The sequence below is a fragment of the Athene cunicularia genome (genome assembly GCF_003259725.1).
Source record: "Athene cunicularia isolate RWA chromosome 1 unlocalized genomic scaffold, athCun1 chr1_part1, whole genome shotgun sequence".
Classification (NCBI taxonomy): Eukaryota; Metazoa; Chordata; class Aves; order Strigiformes; family Strigidae; genus Athene; species Athene cunicularia.
The window spans coordinates 15,847,187-15,860,146 of record NW_020799091.1 but is presented as its reverse complement, the minus strand read 5'-3'; the positions used below and the strand labels follow the sequence as shown (position 1 = coordinate 15,860,146).

General features: G+C 46.3%; 1 protein-coding gene across 1 annotated transcript; it reads right to left on the bottom strand.

Moving 5' to 3' along the window:
- Positions 1-6,391: 6,391 nt before the first annotated feature.
- On the bottom strand, positions 6,392-8,052 carry VMO1 (vitelline membrane outer layer 1 homolog). The gene is made up of 3 exons (XM_026858289.1): positions 7,882-8,052; positions 7,198-7,301; positions 6,392-6,686 (listed from the first exon to the last, which is right to left on the bottom strand). Exons 1-3 carry the CDS (start codon positions 8,050-8,052, stop codon positions 6,392-6,394), a joined length of 570 nt encoding a protein of 189 aa, XP_026714090.1.
- Positions 8,053-12,960: the final 4,908 nt, after the last annotated feature.

Below are 12,960 nucleotides of genomic sequence, written 5' to 3'. Positions count from 1 at the left end.
GAGATGTATTACATTTTTTCTGAATGGAATGTGGTGGGCTCAGAGCATGAGAATGTTGATAAGCGCAAGAGAGCTTCTAGGCTGCAATGTCTTCCAGTGTAGTTTATTTTCCAGTTTAGACTGGAGTCTGGCACTTGCTGCTTTTAAGGAGGAAACAAGAAACTTTCTGGGGCAGTTCTGGGGCTGACTGCTGAAGGTAGTTCATTTAAGAAGCCCAGCGCCTAGAGGTAAGTTCATGTTGTCTGACATGAACATGTTTGCAAAGCTTAGGCAGATTAAAATCCACTCATTTTGGAGTCTGCAGAGGGGCTTGTACTGCACGCATCAAGCGGCAGCAATGTCCAAAGTCTGATAATGCACCAGGGGAACAAAACCTTGGAATGAAAATGAGGAAGATCACAATGTTCTCTGTCTTCCTTCAGTACTCTTGGGAGAAACACTAGGAAAATTTCCATCCTACTTTATTTTATTGCTCATTTTTATTCTCTCACTCCAGGAAGGGCGTCCCAGGTGTTGTGACATCTGGGGGACAGGCCTATGACTTCTGTGAAGTGTACTGTCGCCTCACTTAGCATGTGAAGAGGATGCCTGTATATGTGTGTGCTCAAACTGTAACAAAGATTAGAGCATGGTCCATCCTTCTGCTTCTTGCTTGCACAGTGTCAAGTGCCACAGGGGTCCTGGTCCATTACTGGGGTTTTTATGTACTAGGTCTGTCACTGGAATAGACAGTTAAAATGAGACAGAGCTTCTCCTGATAGTACACGGGCTATCATCAGATGCAAATAATAAAGCATGAAACTCTCAGTGCTTCTGTTCTCCACACGGGCCTGCATTTTGTGAATGAGGAGAGAGGTCTGAGAAAGTAGGCATTACCCTGCATCTAGCACAGACAGAGGATCAAGCAGAAAGTTCTGCACAAAAATCTGGTGTAGAAGGAAGTGTGGGAGCAGTGGGAAATCAGTGCTGAGCCCTGACGTGAGAGGACTGAGGACAAAAGTAGTTCTCTCTCTTTGCAGACTTGTTCTGAACAGATATGAACTGCCTCTGCTTTGGTCTGGGCACTGGATAGCTGTGATGAGCATGGTGCTGGGCTGGCAACATTGCTGGGAGGTGATGGCTGTGGCTGCAGGCTCAATGCCCTGTTAATCACAGCGGCAGAGCTAACTCACTGCTGTCTGACTATGGACAACATGTCAGTACACTCAAGGAAATGTTCCTATTGGGTGCAATGTCTAAGCTGTGTAGAGACCTTCATGGTTTGTACTTCACTCATTGGAGTGCAAATGACATAATTGAATTGTCTTTACTACCTGTTCCCTTAACAAAAATTTTAGCTTGAGAATATCCATCGTTACATTTCTTTACTGTAGTGTAACTCCACTGCCACTTCAGCTGAATCAGTCCATACTGGGCAAGTAACTAGGTCTTTCTGAGGAGCAAAGCTGGTTGCTTGGGTAGAACAAGGGCACCATCCCTCCACAGATACAGCAAACTATTTATAAGGTGAACCCTGGGTGTTATTTCAGAGCTAGTCCCCATCCTCCAAATGCTCAAAACCATGCACGTGTGAATAACTGACATCATTACTTCATTAATGATTGTGGCGCATAACCTATGTATTTTGAGGAAGTGTTGCTGTGAATACCTTCACATAAAATTCTGAGCACCATGCATATTCTGCCCAGTAAATGGGGGGGGGGAGTAAATGGGGGAAGAGTAGATTCTGCTGGCTATTTTACATCAAAGGTGCCTAAAAGTAAAATAGACATGAAGCAAGTGGCATAAGACTAAACATCTCAAGCAGCCCTTGCATACCAAGGTAAATAACTGAACAAGAAGCACTATTGAAAAGCCTTGGGTTTCCATCTGGTATTTCATTCAGGTGTTCCTGACATGAGAGGGGCCACACACTGCTGTGAATGGACAGAAACTGAATGCTGAACGCGAGCCATGTCACTTTGTGGTGAACTGTGGCAAGACTTGGGGTTCACTGTTGTAGAGTAGTAGCATACACAGTACAAAATCCAACATGAAACAAACAATGGATTTGAAGGGGTATTGAACATGGATTTCTCCTCCAGCATTTTACTATTAGATCTTCTCAGCCCTAAAGCTGGGATATTTATTATTCAAGAGGACCTGCCATTGCATTTGGATTCAGCCCAATGAAGCATTTTTGTTATAATGGAGAAGGCTAAGAGCTGAGTGGGAAGACCATGGAATGACTTCTAAGGCTAGTTCTCTTGCAAGAACCACATGTGTAGACAGAAAATCTTTTTCATGTTTAATGCCATTTAAAGTGCTGTGTATGGCAACTCACTTAACTAAATGAGGAATATGAAAGTGATATAATAATACAAAGATAATATAAAAACCTCTAGAGACATTCATGACAAGAATCCCATCTTTTTTTCTCAGAGTATTTCAGAGTGCCCTAGGGGAACCTCTTTTCCAGGAGAAAAGATGACATGATTTTTCTCTGTTTTGTAAACAGATTCTCATAACAATAATTGAGCTGTCTCGAGAGTGCTTTTATCTCTTTAAACTGGATACCCACCCATGAGGATGTGTGACCTTGCTGTCCACTCCTGTACTCAGTGGTTCTCTTTTGATTTTAGATGTGGTGCTCTCCTGAGATAATAGATGGCTCTGTGGGGCTTACCAGTATAGGTATGGAATAAGATAAATATGTGGTAACCAACCATATGGGCAATAAAAATATAACCACTTGGAGTCTTGAAATGCTGGGGTTTCAACCCCAAGCCCCAAATTAAGGTTGACATATGGGTGATTCCCACAGCCCTTCACAAAGGGGGGGTGAGTTTACCTTTAAGCTTCCCTCCAGGGTGCGGCCTTGCAGGGAGAGCCATTGGGTAAAGGAGCCCCAGGTGTCCCACACTAGGTAACCAAAGGTCAGGTGTCCCACTGAGGGATAAAAGCTGGGACCACTTGCAGGAGGGGCAGTGTCTGTGTGTGAGGTGGATGCCCTGTGCAGAGTTCCCTATTGGGGAAGGACCTCCTGCCTCCCTGGGACTGGGCTCTGGTCAGGTATGTTTTTTGTAAACACGGGCTGTGTAGAGATTCAGTGTGTGGCTTCCTTGGTCTTATGTATTTGGCTTGTTGACTCAGTTGTCTCCTGTCCCTTCTATGGGAGACTGCATATCCCCATTTATTCCACCCGTTGTTGATTGTGCGGTGTCTTTGTTGGGGTCAGTGGGATTGATGTTGATTATGTATGATCTGACTTGTTTGTACCCCCATTGCTCACCCATGTGCTGACCCTTTTGTGTCAAATGCAATTTGGTTATTGGTTCATCTTTATGCTGGCTGTGTCCTTTATGCTAGGCCTAATAATGGCAAAACAAGTCTTCAGCCCCAACCTTGAGAAGAGAAGGCTCCAGGGAGACCTTAGAGCAGCTTTCCAGTACTTAAAGGGGGCTCCAGGAAAGGTGGGGAGGGACTCTATCAGGGAGTGTAGTGATAGGATGAGGGATAGCCGTTTTAAACTAAAAGAGGGTAGATTTAGATTAGATATAAGGAAGATTTTTTTTTCCTGTGAGGATGATGAGACACTGGCACAGGTTGCCCAGAGAAGCTGTGGCTGCCCCCTCCCTGGCAGTGTTCAAGGCCAGGTTGGACGGGGCTTTGAGCAACCTGGGCTAGTGGAAGATGTCCCTGCCCATGGCAGGGGGGGGTGGAACTAGATGGTCTTTAAAGTCCCTTCCAACCCAAACCATTCTGTGAGTTTCAAATGCCTGTTTTCAAAGACTTGATGGAAAGGGTTAAATATGCTTGTAAATATACTTGTTGTGAGGCTTGTCCTGGCTGCATGCCAAGTGGCAGGTAGTCTGGATGTATAAGGGCAAATGATGGCACAGCTAATACTTTGGAAACCTCTGGAACACCTGGGCTCCCAGCAGGTATTAAACAAAGGTAATAATGAATTAGCTCAGAAAGTCTCAGCTCACAAGTGTTACTGAGGACCATTCAAAATCTTTCTAAGCAAGAATCAGAGAGAATACCATAGCAAGCAAATTTCAAATATGTGTGGGAAATGTCTATGAACTTAAAAAATTTAAAGATATTTTTCCCTCTTATCTATTTCTTAGATTTCTGCTTCCTCTTGGTACTGAGAAAAAGGTTTGTTGTTGAAATCTTTGCAATTCATTCTGGAACTCTACTCATCCTTGATGTTTGTTCCTTTCCTTCTTGAGTCGTTCCTGCACATACAACTCCAACCTACTTGTTCCTGTGAGGTGTGGGTTTGTGACTATTCCCTTTCACGTACTTGTTTTTATGTTCAGAGTCCTCACCTATTGCCTACAGCCCCTTGAAGCAGAACAAAATATGAACTCCAGAGAAGAGTTGAGCAGTAGGTCTTGATGTGGAAGGAGATGGTGGTGGGTTCAGGAAAAGTGCGTACATGATGGTACATTTCTGACTTCACTACATGTGAATTACTGCAATCTTGGAAACAAAAATCCTCAAGGTGCCTCATTTGCACCAGGCACCTGTAAATGTTGAGATGCCGTGCTGAGCAGAGGCTGGAAGGAGACTGAGACCTCATCGCCCTCTACAGCTACCTGAAAGGAGGCTGCAGAGAGCTGGGGATGAGTCTCTTTAACCAAACAGTAAGTGACAGGACAAGAGGTAGTGGCCTCAAGTTGTAATAGGGAAGGTTTAGACTGGATATTAGGAAGTATTTATTTCCAGAAGGGGTTATGAGGTGTTGGAATGGGCTGCCCAGGGAGGTGGTGGAGTCCCCATCCCTGGAGGTGTTTAAGAGTCAGGTCGACATAGCGCTGAGGGATCTGGTGTAGTTGGGAACTGTCAGTGTGAGGTTAACGGTTGGACTGGATCGTCTTGAAGGTCTTTTCCAACCTAGATGATTCTTTGAGAGGCATAGAGCTGGGACCAGGAGATGTCTGGTGTATTTGAACCTGTTCATGGATGAGTGAATGTATGATAGTCATCCCTCCACATCCGAAGCATTCTAATGGAGAGAGGGTGAAGAGTTCCCCTTCCTCTCCTTTGATGCCATGGTTTCTGTCAGGGCAGATGATTCCTCTTCTCCTCCTTCACTGTCTAGTCCATACAGACCTGCCTCCTGCCATACCTACAGGTGTGGGGATGCTCTGTGCTCACTCCCAGGAGTTTGTTAGGTTATAAATTTATTATAAAGCTCAACCACAATGAACACAAAGACCCAGAGAATCATAGTGGCAACACGAGGTGGAGCAACCAGTAACCTCAGCAGTGCCAACAGAGCTTCAGACCTGCTCCCTCTGACTGGTGGAGGAGAGCGATTAGTCCCAGATTCGTGATGAACCCCACTGAAGAGTCAGTGGGGACACCCCCTCCCCTGAAGGCCCTGCAGTCTGGTGGAGGTGAACACCTGCAGGGGCATGGGACTCACAGGGAGCTGCTGGGGAAAAGCATTTGGGCATGTTGTTCAACTTCTTATGAGGTGTTTTAAGGGGGTTGTGGAAATGTGCAAGAATTATTACTGGATATTTAGGGGAAGGATCGAAGCTGGTTCTGTGGGGGTAACAAGTGTGAGAGAAAAAGGGATCAAAGGGGCTGGCCCTGGGTTACAGCTGGCTGGTCAGTACAATTGTCTGACCAAGCCCTGCACTTGATCACCACAGTCTGTCCTACTGTCTTACTAAATATTCTTACATAATAAGGATAATTATTTATTATGACTACTAATACTAATTATTTTTACATTCTTTCCATCTACCTTCTGTGTGGGCACACCCTCTGTTCTAAGCCTATGTGAGAGATCGATCACCTTCAAGCCAGACTAGTGGGCAGCAACCTGAGATCCAAGTGCCAGCAACTAGAATGGGACCGTGAATCTCAGAGCCTGGCAGGTGCCAGTGCCAGCACCAGCACCTGGGGAAACTGGAGCCTGAGGCCAGCTCTGGGGCAGAATAAGTAGCTAATGCCAGCTACCAGAGAGACCCATTTGCTATGCGTGAGTACATATTTCACTAGTGGACATCAATATTGATCAGCCAGAGAGGAACAATATCTGGTACCCATGCTGTTCATGTGTATGTGAGCTCTGTGGGTGTACGTACAGTGTAAAGGCACTGCTCTCTGTGTTCATCAGGGGCTGGTCATATGTCTGTGTGCACATGTGCATCTCCTGGTAACATGTCTTCAGCCTTGCTGTGGGCTGGACCTAGGAGCAAGGAGCTGCAGCAACCTTGCATCAGCTGAACAGGGGCAGGAGGATACACCCAGGCTTCTGTAGCCATGGCATCTGTACCCTTGACAAAATGTGATGGAGAAAAATGCACGCTGCTCTTTATGCAAGGACACATTCAAGGTTTAATGGTGAACTACTTTGCAGATGCTTGCATGGGGAGGGGAGTTAGACTTAGTCACAGCAGAAGAATCTCATGTCGTTGAGAGCTGTGTCATCTCCCTTTCCCTGGGGCTCCTCCACCTTTGTCTGGAGCCCACAGATGGCCCCAGAAGTGCAGCTGCTGCTCCATGGGCCGAAGTAACCCCCTGAAAGTCCCCAGCCCTCCAGTTTTGTCCCATCTGAGCAGGTGAACCTCACATTGTTGGCTGCCGTGTCATCACGCAGGTGCTGCCTCTCTTCCACACGCAGCGAGAAGGAAACCAGCTTGTTGCTGGGGCAGATCTGGGCCTTGGTCCAGTTTCCCCACCTGCCAGAGAAGGAAACAATTTGCCAAGACGTGTTCCGCCTCTGCTACGCTGCAGTCAACACTGCAACTTGCCTGGGATCCTGGTGGTCCTGGGGCAAGGGACCTACACAGCACCTGTTTCACTCTGCTTCCCCATCACCCCCTAGATGACTTGCCACCATCAGTCCTGGGCTGCCCTGTTGTTGCAGAACCCATTGGGAATTTCAGCTGCTTGCTTTGTCCCTGTTACTTGATATCAATGTCCATTTCAAAGCAAGCATTTGAGGAAAAGGAGAAAGAACAGGCTAAGATCTGCATTTTTTAAACTCTTCAGGGTACTGTTCCCTTCCCTGGGACCAGATCTCTAACTTGAGGCCTTCACTTTTTGGCCAGTGGGACCTCACCCACCTCCAAGTCGGGTGGGGAGCCACCTTCTCAGGAGGTATGGTTGCCAATGGAGAAACCATTGAGCTGGTTTTCCTTCATGGCCCCCAGAAGCTGCTGACCTGGAAGACAAGAAAGGACTACTCACCACCCCACGGAGGACTCAATGACTGTGCCATCCGTGCAGAGCAGGCGGATGCCGTTCAGAGCTGTATCATCGCCAAAGATCCAAAATCCCCTGTAGGGCTCCACCTTAGAAGAGGAGAAGAAAATGGGAGATGTCAGCACCTCCCCCATTTAAAAGAAGACATGAGGGGTGGTAGGAGGGTCCAGGGACAGAGCCAGATACAGGTAATGTTGCTGAGCAGGGCTGTGAGGCAGCTCCGTGGCATTTCTCAGGGAGCCCTTTTTGCTGTTACCCACCTCTGCTTTTTCTTTACATTGCAGTGCAGAGTCTCTGGACAGAGCAACGCTTGGTGGCTGCCGTCCCAGGTCATGCTCACCCTCTTGATGTGTACTGTGACACTCAGAGCTGGAGTGCTGTCAGGGGGGGACTGTCCCAGCCCCTTGGGAATGGGCTCTGCAGTACCAACCCCAGGTCTTTTCTTACCTCATGGTCTCCTCTGTTAAGGAATTGCTCACTGGCAGGGAGCCTGGAGAGTTACTCTATGCTAGAGATTTCTTATTGATAAATGTGCGTGAGCAATGCAGATACAATGCAAACTGCTGCAACGGGACAAAGTGCTGTGGCCAGCCCTGCTGAGATCAGAGCAAAATACCATAATTTCACAGCATGTTTTTTTCCCACCCCAAAGAAGGAGTGAACCCTTACCTTCACTTCAAATCCCTTAGCGTAGCCGCTGGGGCAAAAGTGTTGGTGTCCCCAAGAGCCCCAGGGGCCTCCGTTGGGAACCATGAGGATGGATTCATATTTCCGTGCCTCGGCGCCCCAGAGGCAGCAGGAGCCCAGCAGGCTGAGGATGGCAGGGATGAGCAGCTGCATTGTGCGCGACCTGCTCAGTGCCTCGCTGCACAGAGATGATGGCATGGGGGAATTTATGAGAGGAGAGTGGGTGGGAGACCTTGGGGAATGTCAACAAAGCCCATGGGGAGTGAGGGTTGTTGCTATGCACTGCTTCTGTTGACTGCCTGTCCCTCAGTGGTGGGGCCGCCCTTGCCAGGCGGGAGGGGTGTCACTGGTATGCACTGGCTGGGGAGCTTGCAGTGCTGTGAAAACGTGCATGGGAGGGGAGGGAAGGGAAGGGGAACAGAGCTGGGACTGTTCCCCAAGGGGATGCTGTGATTTGCAGGAGGGTCCTGGCAATGATGCGAGGAGGGTGTTGGAGAGGGAGATGGGAGGAGAAGTGCTGGACTGGAAGGTGAAGAAACCTCTGAAGGGGCTGAGGCAAAATAGAGGTGGAGATGTCTTAGGGTCCTTCATCCTGTGGAAGTCCTCACTTGCTTCCTCTTTCTTTCTTTCCTTCTCTCCTCACTATCCCACTGGGGGTGTGGGAAGTACCTGCACTGGAAGCCATTACATTTTTCTCTGGGACATGTATTAAGTGTATGTGACTATGTAAAGGGTGGCAACCCTTTCTCACGGGGCAAGTGCTCCAGTTGCCAACCATCTCATGTGGCCTTTGCTGAACTCACTCCAGTTTATTTATGTCTGTCTTGTACTGCAGACAGGGGAATGGAAGCAAAACTGCGCGCAGTCCCATCATCCCACAGACTTGTGCAGACACAGCTCCCAGCTGCTCTGGTGTATCTGTAGGTGTGAGCATACAGAAAGGGTAGGAGACCCTACTTCTGCTGTTGTTCTGCTCTGAGATGCAAGTTTCTGTTTGATGCCTTATTCCTTCAGAGGGACTAGCCAGAGAAGAAACCTCTGCTGACAGCAATATTCAAGGGTATCCTGTGAGTAGCTGCAGGGTAAGAGGATAAGCTGCTGAGTAATGAGGGTAAGCTGCTCATGGTCCCATTGAGGAGTGATGCCACCTGGGAGGGTTGTCCTGTGAGGATATACCAGCAGTATATCCTACACTATAAACACAGCCAACATAGGGAGAAAGAGTTATTTCAGGCTTCAATTACTGAAGAATGGAATATCCTGTTTCTATAATAACCGTTTTGAACAGATGAAGGAGCAAGTGTTTCTTTCAGCTGAAATCCTCCGATGTTACCCCTTGGGTAAAACTGTAGATTTCCTCAGTTACTCATAGCACCCCTTGGGAGACAATGAGGACAAAGATGTCTTATTGTATCCTTGTATCTCATAGGCAGCAGAAACCCAGCAGAAGGAAGACAACAGGGATGAAGGGCTGTGTCGTCAGGGTCCTGATCTGGAGAATGGATAGCTCCTGGATACTTCACCACTCCTGATGAGATAGGATTTTCTGATCTTGTGGTGTTGATTGGATTTCCTCATAAGACTGGCAGCAACCACAGCAAGAGCAATGGGCCATTGCCAGGTACCATATCCAGTAAAGAGCTGTGAATAAGTGATATGGTCAACCCTCTTCATTAACCATGCTGGCTGCACTATGAGGCTTTCAGGGTATGTGGAAAGTTATGGCTTTAGGGTGGAGTAGTGGCAGAGGCACCTAGAACTGTAATAGGATTTTAAAGAGAAGCAGTAAAGAGGAGCTAGGTGGGGAGGAGGTCCTGAACAGGCTGACGCTAAAAATGGTAGAGATGTTTTACAGTTTGTAATTATATCCACAGAGCTGAATCTTGCTCCATTTGAGTTCCTCTTATTGAGAGGGTCTGTTTTCTTTGCCTTCCACTTTCACACAACTCCTGTTTCCTCTCTGTCAGTCTGAGCTCCAGCCCCAGTGGTCCTAACACTGAATGTGGGAGAGGGGGGTCCTGGGAAAAGACCCTGTTCAACATCTTTGCTAATTTTTTTGTTGCTCCCTTTTGACTGCCTGGGGAGTAGGCAGCAGAGGCAGTGCACCGGGTCAGTGGTTTTGTGATATTCCAGCAGGAAGCAGTGAAAACAATTCACACTAGTAATTAACTCTGCCTGTGGGAGAAAGCAGATACCATGTGTGTTTCTGTAACTAGAGTGGGGAGCTAGAAAACAAACCAGGAACTAATCTCAGCTTTATGTTTCCCTCTCTTGTCTCTCATTAATTTTTAACCCTTCCAGAGTGATGAACCTCTTTCTTGAGTCAAAGAAACTTTTTTGTGGTGTGGTTTGTTTTGTGTTTTTTTTTTTTTTTTTTTTTTTTTTTTTTTTTTTTTTTCCCTCTACAGAAAACCTTTCCAGCTCCAGGACTAAAACATGGACTGGAATTAAAATGCCTAGTTCAGTATGAACAGTTGAATTTGTGCTGCTGGGGTGCAGGGCCAATGAATACTTTTGGATAAATCTGCTCATACATAAACTTCCCTGAGCATCCAGTGATGTCTTAACATCCCTGCTAATGAACATTTTCTCATCTGGGGAAATTCTTTTTCTTTACCCCTTGCTTCCTTTTCTCTTCTGTTAACCTGCAGTCCTCCAATCAGGTAAGGAAAGTACCAGTTTGCAAGCCAAGGATGGATGGATTTTTCATTATGTTAGATTGGAAAGCTGGAGTTTGAACTTCTCTGAGTCTGACAACTTATTTTTTTTTCTGGTTAGCTTTGGCAGCTAGTTGTAGAGTCATGTTATATGACATATCTTTTTTTTTTTTTTTCCCCCAGTCAAATTATTAGAAGGCAGGATAACATTAGACTCAGCAATAGAAGCAATCATGGCTGGTGTAGAACAAAGACCAGTTCTGTATTTTTGGAAACATATAAACCAAAAAGAAATGTTTCTCTTTTTTTTTGGACAACTGAAGTCCTACTTGTTATGATAAAAAAGAACTGAGAGTTACAATGAAAAAATAATCTTTGAAAACTGTGCAGGTGCTCAAAATAATCAAAAATCAGCAGAATAGGAAAAGGTACTCACAGAGCCAAAATATCAAGATAAGAGTGAAGTGCTTGCATTAGCCTTGTTGACATTGCATAGATACATTTTCGTTGTAGATACTTAAGAATAGGTTAGGTGAATCCCACTTTCTGTGGGCTAAAAGATATTTTGTTATATACTGCCCATTTAGAAGATGGTGGGGCTCTCCAGGGAAGGCGCAGATGTGCTCTCAGATAGCCTTCTTCTCTAGCAACGTAAACCTTCTTAGATGAAGATGAGAAAAAGTTACTTGAAGTGTATGTGGTCTGAAAATGTTCTTGCAGTGGACTTTGTAATGACACTGGAGATAAAGCCAGTTAAATTGCTCCCACATCTGGCAACTAGCTTCTGGATAAAAGATCTAGTTTCAAGCATTCTTTGGTGCTGCCAAGGGGCCAGTCAGCCTTTGAAGCATGTAGCACTCCTGCCGTTGCCATGTCAGTTTAGAATTGGATGCAGAGGCTCAAAACTTTCTGTGCTACGAACGGTGTTCTTTGAGGGCCAAGGAACAGGCAGTGCCTGACACTGTTGATGCACCTGGACCAGATACACAGGCACATTGCCGGCTGGCTGAGGGACAACACTACTTGCCTACAGCATAACAGTGGTGAGGTGTGACACCTGTGACTCCCTACATGTGAAGTGATGTTTTCCTCTCTTAGATACATCCCTAATGACACAAAGTCATTAGACTGAGGCAGATTCCATGACTTCTCACCACTCTCAGTGCAGAGCAGCTAGTGCTGAGAATTAGCTCTCTGAGGCAAAGGTAGAGGCAAAGACATCTTCCTCCTTTGCATTTTCTTTCTTTATAATTTCTGCTGCTTCTTGCTCTTTTCTATTGACTGGTGAGGCCACCGGAGCTTTGGTTCAGGTTCATCTAAGTTATGACACCTCCATTTGTTTGTCTATACAAAACACCCGTGATGTTTGTGTCTGAGCTGTTGCTACAGCCAGTGGGGATGCGCAGTCTCAGTGAAGTCTAGGAATTGCATCCATTGAACAGTCTTTATGGAGCTGATCCAACTACCCAGGGGTAGGTGTCAAGTGCCACTGGAGACTCCCTAGGGTGTCCCATCTTGCTTCTGCTTACCAAGCCAGAAGGTGCACAGGATTTTTAGGCCTGGTAGTAAGCAACTGGGGTCTACCTTATGTTTCCCTTTTTTTTTTTTTTCCTGTGGTTATGGCTTTCATAGTTTACGATAATAATTTCTCATGGATCTTTTAGTCTCAGCTGAATCCAATTTCTGTTGAGAGTCTTCATGAGATCAGAGAAGGTTGTTTCTGGATAGAATCTGTAATAGGGAAATATTGGTAGTGGTTACAGTAATTATTAAAAGTTGCATGTGAAATAGATAGCAAGCTTATCACACTGTGTAGTGGGTTAACCTTGGCTGGCTGTCATGTACTCATCCAGCTGCGCTCTTTCCCCCTCCTCATCAGGACAGGGGGAGAAAACAAGATGAAAAGTTTATGTGTCAAGATAAGAACAGGGGTATCACTCACCAGTTACTGTCAGGGTCAAAACAGATTTGTCTTGAGGAAGCTTAATTTAGTTTATTGCCAGTTAATAATAGAGTAGGATAGTGAGAAATAAGACCAAAACTAAAAACACTTACCCTGTGTCCCTCTCTTCTTTCCGAGCTCAATTTAACTTCTGAATTTTTACCTTCTTCTCCCAAAAGGGGCACACGGGGATGGGGAATGAGGGTTGTGGTCAGTTCGTAACACTTTGTCTCTCTGTTCCTCCTCACACACTTCTTCTGCTTCAGTGTGGGGTCCCACCCACGGTAGACAGTCCTCCATGAACTTCTCCAGCACAGACCCTTCCCATGGGCTGCAGTTCTTCACAAACTTCTCCTGTGTGGGTGCTTTCCACAGGGAGCAGTCCTTCAGGAACAGGCTGCTCCAGTGTGGATCCCCCATGGGATCATGTCCTGAAAGAAAACCTGCTCCAGTGTGGGTTCC